We start from the raw sequence: 26,966 nt of genomic DNA, 5'->3' as shown, positions 1-26,966 counted from the left end.
TATAATTCTTTCTCTCCCCCATCCTCTTGGTTATACTTTAGGAATGATCTTGATACGAATATAATGTTTTTCTTACTGTCTTTTAAGAGCTGTTCTTGTCTACATAGGCCTTCCAGTTAGGATGGTTTCAAACTGAAAAGAATACTGCTTTATCAGTTTCATCCTTTACTTTACTAGAGATTGTCAGTACCACTTTCAGGTGTAGACAAACTTCTTAATTAAACTGCAGCTTTGCCAGCAGATTTATTTTCTCTTCTAATTGTCTAATTGCTGCTGACAACTTACTGTGATTCTGGACATGTCATAAAAATTTCTCCCATGTAGGACAAATGACTTTTTTTTTTTTAAAATCTATAAAGCAATCCATTTTTCTGATTGTTCACCGAAGTTGCATTTTATTTTTTTAACTTCGAAAAGTGTTAATTGAAACAGCGGTTTACAGTATTATAGCACCATCTCTTCTTTTCTTGATGTATGCAAGGTTTTTTGAAAGAAGCTTTAAATAATTGAGTTTTCTGTTAGTTTTGAAATTTTATCCTGCTTAATCTATTTCTGCTAAACATCTGTGGAGCACATACCTATGTTTTGGCAAATATGCAACTTTTTTTTAATTGCACTGAGATTGATAGAAAAAAGTTTTTTGTATCACAAACAGTTTATTGGAAGGCGATCTTGTGAAACTTGCTTGACCCAAGAGTCTTGCTCTGAGTGTTTTTGTGCACGTTTTTGTGCAATCTTGTAGACTTTGGCTCATTACAATTCTTTCCTTTCTGCATGACTAGTCACAGTTATGATTTGATCATTTGATTGTGGGAATTGTTTATAGAGGTTACAGAAATGATATGATTTTTTTTCATGATTTATGAATGCATCTCATGTTCCTGTTGATAATTTAAAAATAGAATTATTCAGCAAGTGCAATTATTTCTTAAATTACCAGCAGCTGCTGTTTGAGCTTCTTGTAATTCTGTGAATTTATGTATGAAATTGTTACACAGATCTGATGCAAACATTGTACCTCCCTAAACTAACACCATCATATTGATGAGTGAGATAAACCATCGTCAAAAATACCTGTTTGTCACAATTTCTTGTGTGATATTGCAGGAATATTTTATGAGGAATTATAGAAGGAAAAAAATACTAGTGAACCCAATTCACGAAGCTGAAAACTGCGTTGCTCTCATTGCTCACTAAACCTTTTAGTTAATGGAGGTTGTACATGAGACCCTGCTGAAGTGGATGACACTTTATTAAAATTTAACTTTAAATCCCAAGTATCAAAGACTTACTGTGTTATGACTGTCACTCTGATTACATTTCCTGTCGCCACATTTCTTTCTACAGTGGATTAAACATGCAGATGAACAAGGTAGACCATACTACTACAGTGCTGATGGTTCCCGGTCGGAATGGGAGCTACCTAAGGTGAGTGACCTAAAAAAGATCACTACACTTTGACAACTTGGGGCTTTTTGTTCTGTGGGACCTTTAATGGGAGCTGTTCACAACAAGAGGACTTGAATATGTATATTTGGTTATTTCTTACATTTTTGTGTAATTTCTGGTTGTGAAGAGAAAAAATTATACTCGAGGACATGTTACGTACATACATCCATTTTTCCATTCAGATGTCAAAGAAGATCTTGTATCTTTGCTGAACTGAACTTTTCATTCAGGGCTGCAGAATATTGGTGATTTTGCTGTGACAAAGAAAACCTCTATAGGAAAAAAGAACTTTATTTTTTTTAGTACAAACAATTTCTGAGAAACTAGTCTATTTTTAGTACCATTCCTTTTCTGTCATGAATTTTTAAATTAGGTGATTTAGTTGTTCAACACCTAATACAGACAGGCATTGGAAAACAAAAGTGTTAGCAGAGTTTTGTGGTATTTTTGAGGATGACAGAGTCTCACCAGAAGTGTGTTCTGGTATTTATTAATGTATTAATTTTATTATAATTTTTATAATAAGTTATTTGTAATTTGTAATTTTTTTCCTAATGAAAATAGGAACTTGTAGGAAAGTGATAGAGCTAGGGACACTTGGTAGTCTGAGGATGTACGTAATACTAATTAATTCTCATTCTCATTTTCACTTTGGAAAAACTTAGGCCATTTGTAGTACCGATGTAGTTGTATACCTCTTTCCTGCTATTGGGCTGCTTGTTCAATCCTCGGTAGTAAGATGATGACTTTAAAAAAAAAAAGTTTCACACAGAATTGTGTGCTGAGTATATGAAAGAGCATGTTTCTCAATTACTGTTTCATCAGTCCTAAAATCGGTGTCCTGAGTCACTTCCACTTTAGAAAGGAGCAAGGTTAATAATAGATAGTGCTTTCATAGTATTTGTGATAAAATTTTTACACTGAAATGTATGAAGGAAGCTGTATACTGGACTGTTTTGTTACAAATTCTTTTACTGATGTATCTGAGCACTGAAGAGTTGAGTTGGCTTTGTGACTTCCCTGATGTTGTTGTGATGTGTTAGATAACTTAAATCTTGTAACATACATAAACCTAACATTGTAATTTGTAACTATTGGTTTTAAAAGCTACTTAGCTGTTGATCAGTTATTAATTAGAAGCCTGAAAATCTGCTAGACCAGGCTTTACCAGAAGCAATTGTTACTTCTGTCTGTACAATAGAAGTTCATTTTGGGGAATAATATCTTCGGTACTTCATTCTGTGACTTCTGCAGTGCAGAAAGTTTGACTCTGAAGAAGGTGCTTTCCACTAAAATAAATTTGAGTTGTACTAGAATTAATTTGAAATGAAAAGACAATGTAGGCTATGAAACTGCTTTGGAGAAGAATAATCTATACTGAAAACTCTCATGAGTTGAGAGAAAACAGTAGAAAGACTTTAGTATTGTAACTCTTGCTTAAATTAAAATTAAGTTACTAGGAAAAAAGCCCTACTCTTGGTCATATTTTTTTTTCCCCAGTGTATTTAGTTCAAATACTGCTTTCCAAAATTTGTTGTGAAATAAAGCAATAGAATAGCATGGACATGTAATGCTGTTAAACCTGAAAATGAAGATAATCCTCTTGTTAGATGGATTTTAATAATCTGGACTTCATTAGAACTAAAAATCGTCAGAGGTTTCTGGAAATAGCACATTAGCTGAGCTGATACTATAACATCGAAAAACTTCACTGTTACAGCATTAACCGTAAATGTGAACATGCGCGGGAGTAACACTTCCAGTAGTCTTGTATGTATGTTAGAAAATGTGAGGGTACATGTTTGAGGGGGAGAGTTACAGAACAAATTACTTTAGACAGTCTCCTAGAAGGCCCTGCAGTCATTTATATTTAAATAACATCTAGGAATAGCTGAGCGCCTCTGGCTTAAAATGACATCTCAGACGGAGTAGCTTTGACAACTGCTGAAAAGTCTATTAAGGCTTGTGATGAGTGTGACCCAGCTTTTTACACTGGAAGAGAAGAGGATACTGAATTATTCTTTAAAATGGATAATAATCTTCAACCATAATTTATACTACATCTTGTGAAAGACTTTGTGTTTTCTCCTATGTATTCTCCTGCATTTAGTTGTCAGTTCTTGCTAAGTATTAAAAAAAAAAAAGTAAACCAGCAAATAAAAGTTTTTCTGCGCAGTTCACTATGATAAAATGTTTATTTCATATGCAGTGAACGAGTAATAGCTAAATCGTGTTGAGAAAGGCTACAAACCTATTCTGGAAACCTAGTACTTTTCTAATATAAATTTTATAATTCGAGCAAATGAGAAATAAGGGGAGAAAGTTAAAGTGATCTCAGGAATGAGAACTCCAATATTTCTAAAATTTAAAAAAAGGTAATCTTTCAAAATGACAAAAAGGCAAGGAGAACTGTGTAATATATATTGATTGGGTAGCTCAAAGGGGAGGAAGAGAGGTAAACCTAGTAAAAATTAGAGATGCTTAATGGTCTCTCATATTTTCAGAGTATGTTCGTAGGCTGATACCTGGCACAACAGCAGGAGGATTTGCCATCCTCTGACCGAGCTCTCTCATCCAAGCATAGACTTTGAAAGAAAATGCTTATACTGTGAATGTCTGGAGTGAAGTCAGTTTTGACTGTTAATATTTACAAATTGATACCACAATTACACTTTTTCTTCTCAGAAATTCCTATAGCATTAGCTCCTCTTGCTTTATCCAGAGGAGTTGCTGGGTAGACTGTCATTTTTGGCAGTCTTAATAGACCAGCAGTCTATTAAGAGTCTGTTAGTTCACTCTCTGAGCACTGTCAGCATCGAGTGTGAGCTCAGAGGCCTCAATTCTGATACTCAGGTGAATGATTTTCCTGCTGGAGACCTGAATTATGTGAAACAGAGCATGCTATCTGAAAAATGACATTAAAACATGATGCAGGTATTATCAGGAAGATGTCATGCAATCAGATGGTGAGGGAAAATAAAGATGAAAACAAGCAAATAGGGCCTGGTTGTCTTATAGTAAATTTGTCTTGTTCCTAGCTATGCTACTTGATTTGAGGTAATGTCTTACGTGTGTTGGCATTTGTATCTACTGTAAGTCAGTGCACTGAAGAGTGTCATTAGCAATAGTGAATCGTCTTCACATTCTTGTCATAAAATTCGGAATTGCTTGGTGAAAGTTGAGACAGTCTCAACTGATACGAGGATCTAGATGGATTTTAATGACAAGTTATATGACAAACCTGAAAAGTATGAGAAGGCAGTAAGATTTGTTTTTTATTTCATTAATGAGTATATTTATATTAATGAGGCCTGGTCTGGTCTTCCTCATTTGTCCTCGTGTTTGGTGGTTTCCAGTCCCTTCCCCTCTTCCCAAATAAGAAAACAGGTGAGTAAAAGTGCCCCAGCTTTTGCTTGGGCAAGCAGCAGGCCCTGTGGCAGTCAGTGCTGACTTGGGAGCTCATCTTCAAAGATCAGCAGCCCTAGTGATCCTGAGGGTTAGAAAGTAAAGTAATGGACGTCCAAGGCAGCAAAGTGAACAGAGTGGATTATCCAGAGGTGTCTTTCAGTCACTTGTATGTTAGAGATGGGGCTGCTTGTCCCAGTGGTCTCCTCATTCTGCACAGCTTCTGTTCCTGATGCTTCCTGATGCCACCCAGACATGCTATGACAGAGAATGAGGAATCTTCTTTCCCCAGAGAAAGAAAGAGAATGAGGGCCTTAAAAAGACAACAAAACTCCTGTTTCTTCATTTATGCATGTTTAAGAAAAATATGATTCATTTAGTTGATAAGAAGATCAAAAGCTGCAACACAGGTGTTATGTCCATCGCAGCATCAAACAAGTTTACTCCAAGCCAACTACAGTAGTAGCACTAAAGAGTGGTTTTGTTCTAAGCAAGATGTAAAATTTTTGTTTTTAAAAATCTTCAATTTAAGACAGTCTATTGAGACAACTACAAACAACATGGTAGAATATACAAGGTGATAAAGGGTACTAAAATACCAGAATATTTTAAAACGCTGCTGTTTTGATCGCTGATTGCAAGAAGGTAGAGTAGAATGCTGAACTGCGGGTCTTTACTGACTTCTGCTGTCTGCTGCTTCCCACCCAATTCCTTTCATCTGGCTAAGGATGTTAATGCAAACCAGGAATAATCTTTTTTTTTTTCTGTTTCTTAAAGCTGACAGATCTGTGTCATCTCCATAAGAACGGGGACAACTGCTACAAATAACTTAGAGGTGTTACGTTTTTTTTCAGTCACAATTAGGCTAGGACAGAGCCTTGAGCCATGCCAGATATCAGGTTAAAATTAAGTATAAATCACTTAGCCAGCTGAGAGAGTTAGAAAAACTTATACTGAGGCAAAGAAAGCTTTTAAGTAGCTGGCAAAGGCATTTAACAAATTCAGCAATGAAAATAACCCTGTGTAACCTAAATTTACACGACTGGTGTGCTTTTGCGGTGCTAAGAGCTGTTGTAACAAGAAATCTGTGTTACTTGTTCATACTCTGACTTCATGCACCAACTTGCTCATGTCTTCCCTTCCTGACAGGAGATGCTCCCAATGAAGTAAGTGATGCACTGGAGGGGTTAATGTAATGGCACAAATTTGAGTTTGTGGAGGATTTTCAAGGAGCACTAGTGTGTGTATTTGGAGTTGTGTGCTACATAATCAAAAGATTTAGAATTAAGAAAATAACATCGCACGCTACGAAGCCACTTATGGCGTGCGGTGTACCAGAAATCATCCTACCAGGCCATGTGTAGTCTTGAGTGGGTCTGTTTTATTGCAGTGTACGGCCCTTGCCTGATCTCCATCTTCAAGATTAAGCCAAGGCTTAGGCATAGAAACCCTGGTTAGAGTTATGTAAAAACAAGATTTTGTGCAAGGGAAGGAGAGCCCAACCTCATTGCTCACTGCCACTGATAAACAGTGAGAAATGCAACTGTCAGTGCCTGCAGGAGAGGCAACAGCGCTGCAGGTGGGAGCCCTGTAGAGTGTCAGGGGGTGAATCTGACCGGGAACTGTTCTGCGAGGCTCTCTGAATTAAGAAAATTGGGAGTGGGGGCAGACTAGAGAGTAGCAGGGGTGTAGGCATCTGCCCTGATCTCTGAAAGCTGTGGCTCCTTCTCTCTGGTCAGTGGACTCTGATCTGGCGAATGGCTGGGTAATACATCTGAGACAATACCTGCATCTCACTGTAATTCTCCTTGGAAATCACAGATCAATCAATTTATTTTAACAGTGGAGACTTGTCTTCAGCCCAGAAATACATCAGCTTTGTCTTTTTCCCCTTTAGTAGTCTGTTCTGCTATAATGAATAAAAGAAATGATCTCCCAGAAAAATCCTATAAACACTTGAGCAAAAAATGTTTACTTGATGCCTCTGTTGTGAGAAAAGGAGGCAGAAATGTCAAATGGTCTCTTTAAAGAGTTGTCAGTTTACTAACAGTTCATATCACTAATGCAAATTATGTAAGCAGCTAAGATGCATAGCTCAGTGTTCCCAGGTCGTTAGCAGTGCTTTGTTAATGAGCTCCATATACCGTTGCTTTGCTTTCTTTTAAATATGTTTTTTAAAACTTTAACTTCATACTGTGCAGGTCCTTCTTCTTTCAAGACAGGCTGGTCTGATAGATAAGTTAACTTTTCATGGCTTGTGATGGTGTCAAAGGCAACTTTTAAATATAGATCACCTGTAGTTAGGCTTGTGCCCATATCCTACCTCTTAACATAGATTTAAATTCAAGATAAATTACTTTAAAATAAGTCTTTGACTGTTTAAGCTTAAATACTTCAAGTTACTGAGATGGAAATTGCGTGGAGGATTTTTGTAAATAATATTCAGCAGCATCACTGAAGTGTGTATCTATTTCTGAAATAAATTATTCTGTTTCATAACAAGAAATATATGTGAATTGCCTGCTTAAATGTGTTAGAATTGCTGGAAGGAACACTGGTTTTGGCAATCTTCTACAATTTAGACAGTTTTGTTGAAAACAGCTTAGATTTTAGCTGTACTATGGGCAATTCTGCTGCATATCACTTAGCTTGGTTCCACAGCGTGAGTTGTAGGAACATCTGCAAGGTGGATATTTCCATGACAAGAAAGTAACCTGGTGTTGGATTCCTGCAGCGTGAATGATGGCTCAGCTTTTCATTTAACAAGGGGACTAAAAGAGTTGCGTAAACCTCGCTGTAACGTCACGGTTATCACGTGCATATAAATGTGCTGAGCCCAGTACAAAACCAGTGCAATCTCAGAAGTGAATTTCTCCAATGTACGTGAACTACCAAACTTTACTTGCAGTACTGCGAGATCCGTTCACATGGGAGTGTATTACTACTTATGTGCGTATTGAAAAAGAATTCAGTGAAACACTAGTTATCATTTACCTTTTAAGCATCTATTGACTTACTACAGCATGAACTCGAATCATAGTAATAAACAAAGATAACAAGCACTGCCTGCCATGGCAGTAGTGATGCTCATTCTTTATTTGCGCAATAAATGTAAGTGTGTTATGCCATTTAGCTTAAGTTCAGCGTTTATGATATTTAGGTTAAATCTTGCCGTGCGTTGTTGGTATATGTAGGTATAGGTTATTCTGTCTTTGAAGACCTGAGGCTCAGGGCTTACAGTAGGAATCGGTAGCAAAACTGTAGAATTCAGTGTGCTTACAAAGATTATTGCTTTAGCCTTTTCAAATAAAACGGCACTTTACTTTCCTGTGTTTCTTCTTATCCAGTGGAATCTGGTCCTTGATGTGACTCGGGAAATGCTGCCCTGTGTTTCTTTCTATGTGCATATTTCAGTCTTTTTAAGCTGAGAAGAAAGAATGAGATTTTTAAAAAGTTATTTAAAAAACATATATTGATGTTGTAATTTCTTGTCTGTAGTTTCAGTGTTAAACTTGGTTTGAAATATTTTTATAATGCTACCTCAGTGTTGGTGGTGATGATTTAAAATGGCAATGCTACGAATAAGTATGCTGCAACGCTGAGATCTAATTAAATGCTGGGTCCTTCTCATGGCCTTCATTTTCTCAGCTTGTACATCTTTGGATGCCCTTGAGTTATTAGAAAACCTATGTTATGATAAACCCATTCTCTCCTTGGCTGTTATAGCTCTGCTGAGTCTTAAAATTATTTCCTGCTAAGTGTTTCTGTGCTTATGTACATTCCACACCAGCAAATCCTTTCTAAGTAATTTTATATGATTATTCTGAAAAGCAAGTGTTTGCCCTTGTGTCTCACCTTCAAGGCATCCCAAAACTTTGGGTCAAAACCAGTTCTATCCAGGCATTTGTAACTCCAATCTAAATGCCATACTGCAGATTTTACATTTTCTTACAGAAGAGCTAGACAAGTGGTATAGTACTGTCAGTGCAATACAAATAGTGAATGTTTAAGTCTTGTATTTATTCCAATTCCCTGGTGGTTCTCATTATGCTGGTTGTCTGCAGTAAGCTGTTGTGCAAAAACAAAAAAACAAAAACAAAAAACAAATTTGAGAAATCAAACATCTCTCTGCCAATGGAGAGTATTACCCCAACAGGCCAGTCTTAGTTACTGCCTCAGAGAGGACCACAGTAGAAAGGACAGGTCTGAAGACTAAATGCAAAATGAAACCAAGGCTATTTTCACACCTTGGGGTGACATGACGAATCTGGAAGTATGCGCTGTTAAGATGTATGAATGGTATGTCCAGGTCTTGTTTGCGTGAATTAAATTCTACTTATAGTTTGATTTTTCTCTTCTTAGTATAATGCTTCGCCACAGCAGCAGAGAGATATAATAAAGAGTAGGAGTCTGGACAGGAGGCTACAGGAACCAATAGTTTTAACAAAATGGAGGCACAGCACAATTGTGTTGGACACCAATGACAAGGTAGGAGCGAGTTAATCAGCATATTGGAATACCAACTGTTAATGATGTCTGAAGTATTTAACAGAAATGGGTATGCATGAAATTCTGAAATCTAATTTTTCTCACATTCTGTTGTATCATTGTGTCTAATGTTTAGCAAAACCAAGGGCTGTTCAATAACTTTACTACTGGTACTTTGTGAATATTAGCTCTTTTCTTGTTATCCTTGAAGTATTTTAACTAGTGTTAGTTCAGAGTTTGTCACATACAGCCATTTAACTTATAACTGTGAATCTCCCACTTCAGTTGAGGCTATGGAATGTAATTAGGATTACAAATTCAAGAATTGTGGATGTGGGTGAGGTTTTCATGTAGGATATAGTGATGTTTTGTGCCTGAATGTTTTAACTGTAGGAAACACCAAGTAGGAATACACTTTAAAGACTGTGTAGATAAATAATTGAAATATTCATAGAATTGAAATAAAAGTTGCACTTGCTAAAGTAAAAACTATGCTCTAAATATGTAAATAGTAGTATTATATAGTGGACTTTTTAAATGTTATATGTTTAATGACTGTTCTGTTGATCTCCACTGTAATATCTCAAGGTAAGAGGAAAAGCTGTGTGTGATTACAGCACTGTAATGTTATTGAAGGACAGAGGACAGTACTGAAAGTGTTGAAACGCTTGGCTTTGATCCTGTCCAGAGCTGAGCTGTGTGTTTAGTCTGAAAAGAGCTGTGGGTCAGAAACAACAAAAACTGTCTTCTGCCCGTTCTTAGGCCACGTTCTTGGTGGTCGTTTTTGGGCTGTACAGTAGCAGACGCTGTTTAGGCCAACAAGGAGACAGAGCCTCTCCCTGGCCCTCCCTCTGCTTGTCTCTCTTCAGTTTGGTTTTTGTCCCATTTATGCTTGTGCTGGGACATTCTGTCCCTGAGTGAGGAGGGTTGATGTGAGCTGAGTGGGGAGGAACTGAAACGGGTGTCATAGGGTGGTGACTTGCTGGTTTCTGTAACTTCAACAGTCCATCCCAAGATTAGCACAGACTTCTCAGAATGAGATACCAGGAAATGGCATTGTGAGCTCTCTTTTTCTAAAGATACAGGGGGAAATGACATGAATCTAGATTTGGGAGCGTGGAGAAGCCTATAAGCAGGTTTCTGTAATCACAGATGTCAAAAACAAATGGGCAAAACCCAACAGTTGCAATGAAAATGGATCTGCTGCCCAGAATGTTACTTGCTGGACCTCTGGTACGTTTTAATGGCTTTCCTTGTCATGAAGTATAGTAGAACGAATTGTCATGAGTTGACTTAATTTAAGAATAGGATTTATTGGATTTGATCTTAAGCTTTTGAGCTGTCAGTTTAGAATACATCACGCGCAGTGCTGAGGAGGCAGTGGGCTGTGCTTGGTCGAGACTTTGCACCTGTACCCATTAGTTTAGCTCGAGTGATTCTGAGGTCCCTGCACTGCTCCTTTCCCCTCCTCTACTCCTCTTCACGCATCCTCCTGTACTGAGTGCGCTCTGGCGGTGCGTGAGAGACAGCCTAGGCAAAGGCCTGATGAATCAAAGCTGAGCGGACGCTTCCAGCCTCCTGTGCCATTTACACTTCACAGGTCTGAACAGTTCTGTTGGAGACAGCCTAAAGTTTTGACTGTGCTTTTAAAGTGAAACTTACTTCTTTATGTTTTGGCATAAGATTTAGTTCTGTTTTAGAACAACCTTTATGTCACGCTGCACTGAATGAAGAAGTTCTTGTAAAACATTGAATAAATTGAGTCGTTTACTTTTTTCAAGACACAATGTTCAAATACCAAGACCTTAAATCTAGTGAAGCAAATATACAAACGCCTAGTGTAATAACAAAAAAAACCTGTGTATGTAAGCCACATTTGTAAAGTTTAAGTCAGTAGCTTAAAAGCTCCTTTAACAGCTTCAGAAAAACACGCAGGCAATGTACATTGCTTAATGTTGAGGAGGCTATATGTTGCATGTAAAGCACTAAGTTAATGATTCGAGAGAATTAAAAATGTGTAGTGGAACAATAAACTAGTGTTTTGTGGAAAGACAAAATTTCCTTAGTGCATTGATGTACCTGTTTTATTACCACTGGCGAACATGCTGTTATATATTCTACTTTAAATTAGTATGTGGAAACGGAATAGATCATGACAACAAATACTGGAGTTCTTGTTCCAGAGTTGCTTACTGTATAAAAGCTATCTCAAATACAGAATGAAATATAAAGAAAACCAACTGGTATTTGGCTGGATAGGCACATCAACCTCAAGTTAGCTTTTTAGCTGACTCCTAGAGAAGCTATTTTCTTTTTATTTTCCTTACTTGTTTTTCCTGGAAAAACAACACAACTCAATTCTAAGAAAACAGGCCAGTCAAAAGAGTGCTTGAAATGTGTCAGAGTGAAAGCATGGGTTGTCCTGGCTGATGAGCATTTGATGGTATTGGATGTACTTGTTAACTGTTCATTGGCTGTGGCACATACCTGAATATAGCAATCAGTTCAAAAAATGGGTAAGCAGAGGGAAAAAATACCTTCCTCAGAGGGACAACATTGATTTCTGTAATTTGAACATTTTTTGCCCCTACAGACATCTGAAAATAAGGAACGTTTAGGCTGTTCTTAGGATTTCAAATGTTCTCTGTTGTTATGCTATTAAATGAAGCAGTGGGCCACTCCTTGTAGGTAGACTTAAAGTGAATTTTAAAGCATGGGCGTGCGGAGTGTTATGTAAAGCTGGAAAAGCAAACTGAATTTGGGAGAGCTATCAAGGGAATTAAAAAGAGGGAGTGGGAGAAAGGTGTTAATGGTAGCAGAGAACAAGTGATGTTTTTCTTCTGTTTGAAATTCTTTACCAGATTTTCAAGTGGTTTATTTGTGCAAAGCAGTCATTACTCCAGGGGAAACTCATGTGCCTTTTTGTTCCAAATGGACAGTTCTTCTAGTTTTCAGATTTAGTACTTTCTTTTGACACATAGTTAATGTCTAGTTTAAAATGAAAACATGAATCTCTAGAAATTTTCAGTGCTTGATTGTAAGGAAATTAATGATTATGACTCACAAAACTTAGTAGAGCTGGTGTATGCTTTTCTACATATATAAAAATTTATTGTGCTAATCTTATATTTACTATCCGCACACGAGACATAATCTGTTCTTCCAAATCTTGGTATTTGTTATATGGTGCACGGTAAGAAGTTAGTAGTATAAATGTCATACAAAAAATCTGCCCCTTAATAAGGATGAAAGCTTTGCGTAAGCTTATACAGTATGTATTAATGTGGGTTGTTTGGTGTTTTTTTTTTCAAATGGATGTGTACTAATTAACCCAGTTTGAATGTTGTCTGTAAATATTGTAAGAGCACTGTTTAGTAAGCAGGTTTCTAATAAAACTATCTGAGAATATAAGTACATTTTTTTGGTAACGTGTGAGTGTGTGCAGAGAGAGATAGAAAAGTATCTTGAGGTTTTAAAAAAAATAATTGTAAGAAAGGTAATAACTTTTCTTGCCTGTTTGAATTTTATAGGAATCATCAACTGCTTCTAAGGCCAGTTTTGCTGAAAATGAGTCCTCTCCTTCTTCACCAAAGCATCAAGCCACAGTCAGTATGCAAAGTGTTTAAATAAATAAGTAGATCTGGTAGAAACTAGGCTATTCATGATTAGAGAATTGAGGGGAAGCCTGCTTGTTATTGAGAAAAATAATAGGATAAAACTCTTTGAAGGCTTTACATCTTAAAAGGAATGCAATGTATCCAACTGTGCTTTCAGGAAAAAAAATGTAAATGTCTTTGGTTTAAATACAGCTTGGAGATAGGAGATTTAAGTTAAAAATTCTCTGTGGAATAAAGTTATGTGAAATTATGCAGAACTTGGTTTACTTCCTCCGACAGCCATGTCTTCTCACCTGGCAACTTGTAAGGTAAAAGCAGAAACAGAACCTGTCACTGTGAATACGCAGTAATAGTTTGTACTATTTGATATCTTTATCTTTTACTTGTGTTTCATTCTTCTTGGAACAACATAAAAGACCTGGCATAAATAAACTGTCTCTTTGATTTAGTAGAATAACTACTAGGAGGAAAACTTAAGCTTGTTAAACTCATTATTAATGTTTAACAGATTTCTTTTTTGCTTCGGTGTATATTTTAAATGTGATCATTGCTTTTTAAACAGTGGGAAATAATTAAAAAATGAAGTTTTAATTTTTAAAAAAATTCTTGGAACTGTACTACAGTACCATCGAAATACGTGCCTTGATGAATTTTAGCAGCCCTTTTAGTAGGTAGCTCAGGGCATTAAAGACACAACTTCTCCTGTTTCATTCTTACTCTGTATGCAGAGGAATGGTTCTCTGGCTTATTCATGCTGATCCATTCTTACAAGTCTGCAAACACTTTTCCACAATAAAATGAACACTGTTTATTAAGCAAACATAGTTGATAGCCTTACACACAAGCCATTCTTGCTGCATGTATTTTAATGTCTTTAGATATGGCTGAAACCTTGAATAATTAAAATTGTATTTTGTGGAAGAACTCACTACTGCTTTATATAATAGAAAAAAGTAATCTGTATTTTTTGGTGTTTAAATATTCCAAAGAAAGGTGGTGAATTTTTGTGTATTTTGATCCTTAACTTGCTTTCCACTTCCTTCTCATTGATTACATTAATTTTCCCATTAGTACCCCCTAGTGTTGCTGCTAAGTAGGGCATTTTATGATACTTTTTCTGAGTAATTCTTTGGTACTTTCCCACTGATTCCACCATGAGTAATTTATTAAAACAATAATTTATTTGAGCAAGTGGCATGGGTTGCTCAGTTGCAGTGAAAAATGGTGACCCGCTGTTCCACTTCCTAAAGCCAAAGGTTTGGTAGAAGGATGCAAGGCATAGGACTGTTAGTGATGATCTGCACAGATCACAAATAATGATCTAAAGAATTGGGGGTTTTTTTGAGGGGGGAGGGGTGGGCAGGGAAAGTGACTCATTTCTTCTGTTGAAAATATCAGATTTGGAAAATAATGTATATATCACTGGCTTTGAAAGACATTGTAGCCCAATGGAGGTATTAGTTTGAGTAAGAGTAGCAGTTGCCATTGAACTGAAATAACATCTGAACCACCAGCTAAACACTATTATCCTTGAAAACATGCCTTTTTTCGTATTTTATGGGCTGTGCTTGAAACATGTAGGTAACATTTTTTAAAGTTCATGAAAAACAGATCTATGTCTTCAGTAAGAGTGTTGTCACAGTATTCCAGCAAAAACTTTCTCTTCAATATTTTCTACAGTTATAGTCCACTTAAATTTGAAATTTAGAGGAGAATGCTGAAGAGAATATATCTTCTATTTTCACTGGATCTAGAATTGAGGACATTTTTGTTATGATAAAACAAATTTAGATTCTTTCCCTTTTTTTTTTAGTTGATTGTTTCAATGCTAATAGCTTAGTTCCTAAATTAGGAACTGTTACAAGCTGTTACTGGAAAGGAATTGATTAAAAAAATAATTCAACATTCCTTCAGCAGCATTTGCTGATGGGGAAAAAACGATAGAATTTGTTACCTCATCTTGAGAGTCACAGATGCTATAACTTGATGGTTTTCCTTTATATCCTAGAATACTTCTTCAAACATTTCTTTATATTTGATTATTTTTGCATAGAAACTAGAAATATTCACTCCAATTATTTGAAACTTGCAAATACCCTTCTTGTTCAGTGTTGATTTTCCACTGTTCCACTAATCTCCAAATTTGTTCAGAGGCATACCAATATAAATTATTGCCACCAGAAGACATAACTAAGTAGTTTAAAATTCGAATGTTTTGCTTGGGGATGGGAAGAAATAGGACATCAAAGAAATTTTTCACTCATCTGTTTTTTGAAATGACTCTTAATATTTTTATGCATTTCAACCATGTTTTATTTACAATATGAAATTATGTTAAAATAACTTGGAAGAATTTTGCCAGAGATTTAGGCTGTTTAAGTAAAGGATACAAACATAAATGTGTTATTACACAAATCATAAATTTATGTTTAGTACTTCCACTGTTTAGTACCACCAATGTTTTCATTTGTACAAAGAACCTAGGCTTTAAAGAAGGAAAGCTTTTTACCCTCTGAATGGTAATGAGTAGTTTCCCAGAGGAATTTTTATTTTGCTCATCTCTGCATATTTAACTGTACTTAAGACAGTTTCTTGAGTTTGTAACGTGGGCAAAAATGGCTCATTGCCAGAAATTGATTATTTGAAGGATTTAATTCAGTGTTGCGATGACAATAGAAACATTTTCTTTTGTATTTGTTATGTCTTGCTTTATCTTACAGGGCCAAGAAAAGTATGGGTTATTGAATGTGACAAAAATTACAGAAAATGGGAAGAAAGTTCGGTAAGTCTTGAACTTTCAGAAGTACATATGCATAAAGGTTTGTGTAAGGTACCTGACTTACTTAGGACTGCATACTGGGTTCTGCAATTTCTTACTTCTGTCTGAATTTACCTTAGAGATTTTCCTGGGGGACACAGCGTTTCTTTATCCCAAATATGTGTTTCTCCCAGTGTTACTGCCCAGTGTTAGTCCTCATGTAGGTGATGAATGACCTCATTTCTAACTTCCTTTCTCTGCCTCACAGGCAGGCACTTATATAATGTATTATCAAGTAATGCTAACTTACATTTCTGGTGTGTTGCGAAGAATCACTGTTAAATACTGCATTAAGTGTGTGTGTGGCGCATCCTCAGATTTAATTTAGGTTTACTTTTTACTTTTTTACTTTTATATTTTTTAAAAATTTAATCTTTAGGTCTAATACTCTGTTATATCTAGTTCAGTGTTTCCTAGACTTTTGATACATGAAGAGTGCTTTTCCTGGGGATTAAATAGTCAGCACTCATCTGATATTCCAGAGCCACCCTGACCTAGTCCAGTGCAGCTGGAAGCACATCTGACCCCTGGTTTGGTTCCTCAGAGCTTGGTAGGAAAGGGTGGTGGACAGTGGCTCGTGTAAGCTGCTACTGGTACAACGTACTCTCACCATTTATGTTCCATCTCTTGGCATCATTGATCTGGATTACTGGGCTTCTGTACAGAAAGATGCAGTGTGGCCACCTGTCACTTTGAGAGCTGTTGAGTGATTCTTGTTTGGGCAATGGGAATAGACCGTGTCAGGGCTTGTCAAGACTTTTATTTTTTTCATCTCGGGGAAGATGGGTGCTCAGGCATAAAAGCAAAGAGTCAGACAGCTGGAACAACTAATTGGTTCTTTCTTCTGCATTTTTAAATGTGTAGCAAATATCTTATTGCCAGTGTAAATGAGCTTATTACATAAACGTGGGACATCCCAGTTAGATGTGATCAATCAATTTCAGAATTATGCAGTGCTTTGGTATAATCTACTAAGTACACAGTAGGCTGAGTGTTCCAGATTAGCCCCTTTGAAATTATAATTGAATGGTGTGTCCTGGTGAACTGCTTCCACTGCTAATTAGCGTTGTTTGATTTAGACTTTGATGGTCAGGCTGGGACTGTTAACATATGTTCCCTTCTACAAATATGATAGCAATTAATACTTACTGATGGCACTAATGACTGCATATATGGCTATGTATATTAACATGCAGGTCAGCTGGGCAACAGTGAATGACAGTTTAAATATCTGCTTTCAAAGTTAATTTATCTTATGTTTGTTTACAAAAACTAACAGGAAGAATTGGATGTCATCATGGGCAGTGTTACAAGGCTCATCACTGCTGTTCACTAAAACCCAAGGAAGTGGAACTGGCTGGGTAAGCTCAGGAACAACTCCCACCCTTATTTAAGTGTTAATTGTGTAAAGCACAATAAATTAAAGCCCTCTTATTTGTAGGGTTTAAATAACGATAAGCATACATAAGTTAGAAAAAAATAAATGTGTGTAAATTAGCAGGAAAATAGTTTAATGGAGTGACTATGATGTAGAATGAAGAAAACTATTTTCTTATATTTCAGAAACATTTTAATGTGTAATAAGTAGGTATTCAGGTGCCCTGAATTTTTTGCTCCAGGCCAATTTTTTTCATGTTCCTTACTAATGTGTTTGTCTAAACCATTTGTTTGTTTTACCATTGTATATTTTTTCACAAACTCCCTGTGATTTTGAATGGAATACATGTAATTAAAAAAAGAGTCTGACACTTGGCTTGTTGCATTGGACTATTTGAATAATGTAGTATTGTTGTCATTTAGTCTTTGCCTTGCTGGATTCCATATTTTGCTTTATATCTGCATAATACATGACAAGTATTTGTATCTATTTTGATCTCTGAAGACCTAAAGAGAAACATCACACTGAAGATGATGATTATTCAATTTTTGTCATCTCTAGTTTAATAGCACTATAATTAAACTGGCTATATTTATCCAGCTGCATTCCTACATTAATAGGTATAGAGATGGTTCTTCATCTGCAGCTTACTTACCTACTTTTGGAGGTCTGACTTTAAAGTGTGTAGATCTCCTGTAATAACTAAAGAGAGGTCAGATTCAGTATTGGTTATTCCAGCGTATTATTATGTAAATTCCAGCAAAATTGCATCTTACAGATATATGCTACCTTGCTGTTCTTTGCTTATCTTTCTACTTGGCTCACTTTCTCCTGCTGTGCTTTTTTTTGGGTAATGAATTGGTATTGACAATTCTTTGCTAAAGCATTGAGTTCATTTCAGAGCTGTAAACATTTTTTTGCCCTTCTGTTGCTGTAGATGTGATGGTCGGGGGTAAAAATGGGTGAGGACAGATAAATAACATGGGGGTGTAAGACAATGGAAAGAGTCGAGTTGGTCAAGCAGAAGGGAAAGAAAAAGAGTAAAGATTAAAGGCACACGAGAAGTGGACGTGGTATCCTAAGGAGGTTTGCCCACACCATGCGTGGCAGGGGGAAAAAATGTGATGTGCATCAGAGACAAAGCACAGGAAAGGCATAGAAACATATATATGAAAGTTAGTGACTTTCTCACCTGTAAACGTTGGGAGATTAGGTAAATATAATTACCTTTATTCATCAATGAGAAAAAGATTGCAACTAAGAAAATGAACAGAACTTTTCTAACAAAGTATGTTGAGGAAATACTGAAGAACCTTAAAAGATGAGCATTGAAGCAGGAAGTACTGGGATTTGGAAAGCTTTAAAACTCATTCCCCTCACCTTCCTTCATGCCCTTCAGTCACTGTCTATTGTCAAGTTCAATTTCATCACTCTACTTCATAAAATGGAAGATTCCTGGCCCTTCTGAGCTTTGGTATTTAGTCAGTGCACAAAGAATACTGTTATTTTTGCAGCACACTAATGATGGAAACTGATAACTTTTGCAATGTGCTTTTATAGCTAAGGATCAAAAAACCCCTTTAATTTTACAGGTATAAATATGTATGTTGGGAAAGTAAAATATTTCACCCAGGTAATTATTCAAGTTCTGAGAACTTGATTACAGCTCCTAATATACTTAATCCAAACGTAGCTGTGGATCAAAAAACCAGTTTTTTAACTATATGTTGATATCATTAAAGCACACAGTCCTAAACTAAGATACTGTTCATGAATGTATGATACTGTTATGAATGAATGTGTGCCCAAATGAATTATCCATATAAGACAGCCACACAACCCTGCTTATTGCTTAGGGATACTAAGCTGTGTTACATCTTCCAAATACAGTCACTTGTGGGAGAAAGCATAAATTCTTGTCATAATTTAAGTGGAGCAAAAGTATCATAGTGTATCGATATTTCTGTGCGAGACTGTCAGGTACGTGTACTGTCAAGTATTGGGGTAGGTTCAGCAAAATAGATCACTTTTTTCTATTCATACTAATGTTAAGCTACAAATATTAAGGGAGACCGTCTTCCAAGGACTTTGTGTTATATACCTGCATACTCACAGATGCCTCTGTAAATGTGTAATTAAATATTCCCACACACTGTATTTGCTCCCATGTGGGAATTTTCTTTTGAGTGTTCAAAAAGCCACTTCACCTCTCAAGCTTTGTTCTGTATCAGTATTTTAATAAGATGAAGTTAGGTCTAACAGTTTGACACATGATAAAAATTACATTTCTTCTTCATCCTATGAGAAGAATATTTGTTTAGCGTTCGTCTAGTGATTGATATGACCATTTCTTTTTTTGTGCATTGTTTTGTGACTTCATCACTTTTCTTCCTTTTTTCTCATCAAGTCATTTTGCCAAGGGAGCTCAATTCCTGAGCTCTTGCTCTCGCTGCTTTCTTCTTGGAAAAATGCTCTCAGTCGTCGACCTGCTGTCACCTATGTAAACTCTGACCAAGTTTCAGCTATCACTGTATGTGTTCTTGTTGCATGCCTCTTGTCGCTGTAAGGCTATTTGCCACTAATCTTGGAAGTAAATTTGAATTTTTCAAAGGCTTAAGTTTCATCACTTCATATAACACCTTGTATATCCTGTTTGCTGTTTTCTGAAAGTAATCCAAGGTGCAAATTAACCTTTGCAGTAATATTGCAGTAATCCTGTAATTGTTCTAATGGAACAAAGTAGAAAAAGTATCTGGTTCATTAGTGCCAGAATTTTAATCCCATAATTGCCTACTATTTGAACCACTAGTGTCTTGACTAATAAACAGCATGATGTGGTCAGTTTTTTAACAGATATTTTATGCTTAATTCTTTCTAACACAACTAATTTAGGATGTTTGTAAAGTGCCTATGATGCCTTTGATACAGTGATGTACATGTTGTTGTTTAATTCTAGCTATAATTGGAATACCCCAAAATGTAAATGTTAAGCATAAAAAGCTAAAGGAAAAAAGCTCAAGGATGTTCTGGCTGTATGCCACATACAGAAAGCTGGTGTAAATTTTGAGGACTCTTAATGTATAATTAAAGCATCAGTTGTTAGACACGTTTCAAAGTGCAGATGCCAAGCACAGAAGTGCTGCTTATAAGAAGCTGATAAAATATTGGTAGCTAATATGGTAGTTTGTTGCTCGAGGTGGATGAAGAGGAATTTAAATAATGATACTAGTGTTATAAGAAACAAGCAGGCTTGACTGGTTGTATAATTGTTTTTTCAATAGTGCTTTCTCAGTACTCTTACCAGAATCAAACTAAAGCTTTCAACCAGAACTGAGGTATTGGTGATATTTACAACTATTTTGGTATTTTGGCTGTGTTCCCTGAAGAGTGGAGAGCAAGCTACATGTTTTGAGTTTAGTTAAGATTCCTGAGACTTCTAGAATGACCTTCTTGATGACAACTGCCTGGTTTTTTTTCCCCTGTAGGGAGGAGTAACTGTAGGCTTGTTCAGTTAACCTTGTGCTAAAAGTCATGCAACTGCCTTTTCTTTGTCTGTCAAATGCATTTCTATGTATGTGGAATCCTGGGACAGATAACTTATACACAATTTGATAGCCTTTAAAAAGCTGCTCTCTCTAAGTAAATGTGTGGATTTCTTAAATATGTTTTAAACAGAAATGTAAATTTTCAACTGTTGAAAGAAGGCGTCTCTCAACTTTTGGTGTGAATGAGTTGGAATAGCTATTGCCAGATTTTAGTGATGAGGCTTCATAAAACACAGCAAGTGGTAAACACTTAGAACGATTCATCTGTCAACCTTCTGTAATAGGCAGATATCCTCCATGTGGAGTACAGTGGTGGTAAACCAAAACTCTCTACTGTGTCTAAAGCAAAAAAAACCCTCCTATTCTTTCCTTTTGGTAGTAGAAGTTATCTTTGCCATATAACTAGCATAAGCACATCCCACAACCATGCGTTTTTTCTAGAAAAAGCTGTCAGAAGTGACTGTAGGACAGCTTCATATCTAGGACAGCTGGCAGCACCATGTGTAGACCTCTCTCTTTGTCTCACACTCTGTCCTTTCCAAACCTCCCAGAGAGCTGAGAAGAGAAATACCATAAAATTAAGGTGTCTGCTCAGCAAGAGATGAATTTATCCCGACTAGTGCTGACTTGGTAGCACACTCTGTTTTTAGAAAGCAGACTTTATGTCTAGGTGGCAGCAGGTGCTGAAGGGAAAGGTTTTCTTTTTACTGTTCCCAAAAGAACCTGCGTGCTTCAGGAGGGTTGGATTGCCTTGAGCTAACCTTGGTATGCAGAGCATCAGAGCAGCCCTGTACAGGACCTGCTCCTGGAAGTTTTCAAAGAGGGAAGTGGCTGCTGGCATCGTGTGTTCATATACCCAGCAGCAGAAAACCTTGACAGGAAAGCTCATAGGAGTGCCTAGATGCTAAACTTCACGTTTCCTTGAATAAGGAAATTAAGTTTGTGGTCAGTACAGAATATACTGGTATATCAGAGGAGCTTTGCAGAGAGCATGGATTGTTTGCATGGGTTTCCCCATCCTTGGATCTCATACAGCAGTTTGGCCACTGCTTGTGTGAAGGAGTGGGGTAGACTTTCTTTCCCCTCTGTGAGAAATTCACCTTCTAGTTTTCGATTTATTCTGAGCTTCTCTGAAATGCAAAGGGAGTCAGGCCAAAAACATGGATAGAGTGCAGGGGTGTTCAAGGTAGTACTGCATTCTGTCAGGTGGGGAGTGCAGCAATCTAGTATGTTGGAGGGCTTTCCTTTCAATCAAAGCAGCAGAGACTGTTATATTTTTTGTTGTTCATTGATTTCTCCTCTAGCAGGTCATCTCCTGTGCTTCAAAGCACCATCTAGGCAGTGTTTTTAACGAATCCCTGCAATCTTGCAGAGAAATTAGGCACCAATCCCTTACTCTCTTGCTCTCTCCAGTGCCAAACTTTACACAGAATTATTTTTTTTTTCCCAATACACAGCAAGATTGTTCCAGGCTGTCAGGAGGTGTGTGGTTGAGGCATTTTGGCTGTATGTTGAAGCAGTTATGTGCATCTCTGCATAGCCACCCACAACTGCAGGAGCCAGAATGGTCCAGAGGTTGTTCCTGTGAACTCCACTGCTGAGCTGGGCCTCTCTCAAAAGCTCTACTAGTATTGATAAGAAGTGTTCTTGGATGAGGTTTAAGTCAGAAAGGAGAAGGGTTTTGGTTTTTGTGCTAGTTGGCATTGGGTAAATTAGAACTATTCCCCTGTTCTGATATTTCATGAGTAAAATAAAGGAGTTAAGATGCTGCTTTCCATTCAACACTTATTCGCCCTTAGGACTCAAGGCAGGGAGATTTTCCAGTGGTAAACAGCCTTTCTAAAACACCATTAGCATTAATTAACATCCATGCTGGGAATTCAATCAGAAGCAGCAGATTAGCTCTGGTTTCTGAACTGTTTTTTCTCCCCTTGGAGGTGGCTGTTCTTGTACAGGCTGGAACCTTGCGTTCGCAGCAAGGAGCTTGTCCTGGGGTTTAGGTCCCCCAGAGCTGTCACACGAGCAGCATTCGCACATTAAAGCCTTTTTAAAGAAACAGAAAAGAACCTTTCTGATGGATCAAATGCTAGAAGCTTACCCTAGAACTACAGCATTGACTTTCTATGCTACAATCAAGTGATTTGCTGCTTTTCCTGTTCCATGTTTTACTCACAATTGGAGCTTTTTGTTTGTATGGGTCACTGAATTGATTTCTTTGAGGAATGATATTTCAAAGTTATGTGGTGTAGGTTGAAACCCTAGTGAAAATACTTGTTTTTAAAAAAATGTGATACCTAGTGTAAATGTAAAAGCAGTATGTAAAAATAGCTCCCTGATCTTTTCCTCCAAATTGTTTGACAGTTACTTGTCAGTCAAGTGTTTTTTTTATCACTTCATTTATTTGCTGTTCATTTAGTAGCTAGACAGTGAAATTGAGTTCTGTTTACTTGCTAGGATATGCTCCAGTGTTACAATAGAAGCACTACAGAAAAAATAGAAAATAATGTGAAAAACATTGTTGGAAATAGATCTATTTATATATGCACACATGAAATATATAGATTAAAAAAATGTAAAAACTGAAAGTGCTCTTTCAGTGCAGGAGGGATGTGATTCCTATGTAGCAAAGCCACTATTTCTGGTTTTAATTTTTGTTTTATATACAACCATCGATTAACTGACAGAGTGGGGGGTTTTTTGTGCAGTTACTTGTTAGCCAGTTTTGTTTAAAGCTTGGGACTATCTTGACGAAAATCAAGCTACAGTCAATGCTGTATGGATGTCTACCATTTGTAATAGGAACTGAAAGAGCTCTGCTGGAATCTGGTTGGCATTTTAAGTTATGGAATTTTAAGGGCTTTAAACAGAGCAGGTTTTAATAGGCATGCTTAAACGGTGTTTTGTGTTTGGTTTTTGTTTTCCTGGTATCATGCCTGTCGTTCTGTGGCAAAGTTCTGTATTTGGGTAAAATTGTACAGACTGTAAATAATCTGTGTTATATTTAGAGGATTGCAAGACTGTGTTCCAGTTAGGAGCTTCCGTGTTTGTTTGTAAGTTTGTCATCATTGTTCCTTTTTTTCCAGAAGTTTGGCGTCAATCAGTCTAAGCCAGAATTTACAGTGGATCTCAAAGGGGCATTGATTGACTGGGCCTCAAAGGAAAAATCCAGCAAAAAGAATGTTATTGAGGTGAATTATTTCATTTAAATACAGAATTATATGTACTTATTAATTAATGACTTAATAAATTGTCTCAGAATTTAAAATAAAAAAACTTTGAGTTTCCTACACTTCTTCCTGCTCAAATGTACGTGCATCTTAGTACCTGCAAGAAATGTCCATTTTTAGTATATCTGTGTGGGGATATGCTTTTAAATATTAATCAGACTATTATTTACGGTTTTCACTGCTACATACTTTTGACTGGCTATATATTATTTAAAACTTATGCCAGGGAGAAGTTTCTTTTGATTTAGGTAATTTCACTTTTGAATTCTAGTGTGTTTATCAATTCTGTTGATACCTGTTTTTACTTCTTTAAAGCTGAAAACCCGCCAAGGAACTGAGCTCCTAATTCAATCTGATAATGACAGCTTTATTAATGAATGGTATAAAGTTCTTAACTATACCATCAACAATCAGGTATGTGTTTGGATTGTGAAGGCTCTACTTTCAAGGTAACATTATTTAGTAAAATAATTGATGTTATGATGTCTAGTGCTTCATCTACATCTTAATTTCCTGATTTTTCTTGTGTGGGCAGGAGGCTGAGGATATGGCAGTTCGAAACGTACATTATTACACTACCTGATAATTTGGAGCACTGAAGCTTTGGTTACAAAAATCTACTGAATTTGAAACGCACTTCTAATTTTGAGAACTTTCTGGTAATAGTAGCTGTGAGTCTTTTTCCAGGATAGCTATGGCTAGTTCTAGTGTGAGGAGATCTTCCTCAAAAGAAAGTACAGCTTAGCTTCTGGTCTCTTTGCTCCTTCAGGCTGCTGCTGTGGCAGTACGCTGTTCAAGAGGAATAGCTGTCTGTGAAGGATGTGGCTGCTCCTTTTTACATACAGAATTTTCCAGGTTACTAGATTAGACTTGTACCACAATACAAACTAGATCCCAGATGACTTTTCCAAAGCAATTTATGTATTTTAAATCTAAAACTCCTAAAAAGCTTTGAGGCCTCTTGAAAAGTGCCCTGTCGAAGTGGCCTCAGTGGCAGAGGGATCCTTAGTGGAGACATTAATCAGGTGGTCGAATATATTGATCTTTGATACGTAAAAAGTCTATCCAAAGCTTCTGAAAAGCAACAGGGAATGAGGATTATTTAAAGCTAATGTTAGCCCTTCAACTTAAAGTGCAACTTAGTCAATGAAGTCTTGCTTCTGCTCATTCAGTGCTCTGGGGTATGCAGCCTTACTGTATTTTTAAAATGTCTGTCCATGTAACAAAACAGACTCTGCAGTCAGATTTTTTTGTAACTGTGTAGAAGTCAAGTTCACTTTAGTAGAAATGAATTAAGAAATACACCGTTTTGGAAGGGAGTATGTTGTACTGAGACCAGATGAAGTTTCTCTTCCTATTTTCTGATAGGTCTGCAGTCATGCACATAGCGTAGGTATGAGGCTGCAGGCAGGAGGTTTCACAGACCATGGTATCTACCTCTGCACTGTACCATGATTTGTGTTTTCACTTGAGACTGTTAATTGCTCTAACACAGGGTTATGATTTTAGGTGTTGGTAAATTTATTTTCAAAGTGAATTCAGTGTATGTTTTGACAGTGGTGAAACTTTCCAGCTAGTGGTTCTATGTTCTATTAAGAAAATTTTAATTGCAGAGATGAGAAATAGAGTAAATGCTCTAGAAATGTTTATTAGACTCTTAATCAGGTGCTTCTGTAGCAGAACATGAAACAGCTGATGTTTGTCTACTGGTTTTGAAAAAAAAAAAATTGTTTGTTGGTTGATGTAATGAAGTGTTACCATGAAAGGCTGGTTGTACCGTGAGTGTTCAGCAAAACTTTCTTTATTGGGTCTTACGATCAAATAGTGTTTTTCAAAGTTATTCACTCTGTCAGTGAGAATGATACAATTTCTGAAGATATTTTTAGCATCTAAAGTTCAGGAAAGAACCAACTGAGTATCGTTATATTTGGAAAGAAATGTGTATTGTAGAACTGCCTACAGGAAGTATGTTTGTTAATGCTATGTTCTATGAATTGGCAAACTGATCACTGTGTATCTTCTTAAATCTACTAGGTAGTGGAGTCTGATGAAGCATTAGAAGATGAGGTACCAGATTCCCCTGGGGTGGAAAAACAAGATAAAGAAAAAGAGAAAGAAAATAAAGACTCTAAGAAACTTCGTTGTGAGTTGAAAATTTTCCATTAATTGATTTTAGCAGTGTCAGGTTTTATTTTTGCATCTTCAGTATTATGTATAAATAGTGAAGAATTCAAAAGGACAGCTAGAAATGAAACTATTGAAGTTTGGAAACAGGTTTTGATACAGTTCATTCTACATCTTGGTGCCACTTCATAGATTTCTTTCATGTTTTATTAATCATACTTGGGGAAAAAAGAAAAAGTACCAAATGTCTTAAGCCCTTGCTGTATGACACACAAAAAATAGAAGAAAATAGGCAGTAGTGAAATGAATGATTTTCAAAGTGTTGTCAAATGCACAAAAGTAATTAGACATTTCTTTTCTTGAAATTTTATGAATGATTTTGAATAAGAGTTGTTTTGTCTTTTTACATGTACAAAACTGATTAGAATTGCTTTACTTTTTGTCTGTGGTACAGCATCTGTAAATATTTGCACTACTAACTTAAATTGCAATTTCACTAAGTTGCTAATGATGTTATATTGGCTAATTCAGAGAAACTAAACATTTTTAACTACACCTTGAGATTTAGAGCTAAATTTCATTTAGCTGCAGAAATTTCAGACAGAAAACTACTTTCAGGCCTTTTGTGTACTTTGCAAGAAAGTATTTATTTCTTTCAAAACAGTTAACTTAATGAAAGGCAGCACCAGTTTTGAAACATAGCTGTATTTTTAAAATTCGACATCAATTCCATATGTAAGCTACCATTTAATTAGTTTCACAGGCAGCGTTTGGTTTTACCAGATTTTCTGTGACAGGGTTGTCTCTTGGTGGTTTGAAAAATGGATGCTATTTACAAGGAGTTCCAAAAAGTTAAGGGGAAAAAAAATGTGGCTGTGTTGCAGATTTGAATAGTTTTTTAATGTGGTTTTGAGC

General features: G+C 36.5%; 1 protein-coding gene across 1 annotated transcript in view; it reads left to right on the top strand.

Annotated features, from left to right (window-relative positions):
* Positions 1-1,347: 1,347 nt before the first annotated feature.
* ARHGAP12 (Rho GTPase activating protein 12) overlaps positions 1,348-26,966 on the top strand; it is a gene marked incomplete at its 5' end in the record, with an annotated part of 33,089 nt that continues 7,470 nt past the window's right edge. Inside the window, 9 exons of the mRNA XM_010180354.1 lie at positions 1,348-1,428; positions 9,217-9,342; positions 12,873-12,947; positions 15,680-15,741; positions 17,057-17,138; positions 19,563-19,685; positions 23,784-23,888; positions 24,243-24,341; positions 25,962-26,070. Of these exons, the coding sequence (XP_010178656.1) occupies positions 1,348-1,428; positions 9,217-9,342; positions 12,873-12,947; positions 15,680-15,741; positions 17,057-17,138; positions 19,563-19,685; positions 23,784-23,888; positions 24,243-24,341; positions 25,962-26,070 (862 nt within the window). The remainder of the gene's footprint in view (positions 1,429-9,216; positions 9,343-12,872; positions 12,948-15,679; positions 15,742-17,056; positions 17,139-19,562; positions 19,686-23,783; positions 23,889-24,242; positions 24,342-25,961; positions 26,071-26,966) is intronic.

The sequence above is a fragment of the Mesitornis unicolor genome, unplaced genomic scaffold (genome assembly GCF_000695765.1).
Source record: "Mesitornis unicolor isolate BGI_N332 unplaced genomic scaffold, ASM69576v1 scaffold2863, whole genome shotgun sequence".
Taxonomy (NCBI): domain Eukaryota; kingdom Metazoa; phylum Chordata; class Aves; order Mesitornithiformes; family Mesitornithidae; genus Mesitornis; species Mesitornis unicolor.
This window is presented reverse-complemented; position numbering and strand designations above follow the sequence as displayed.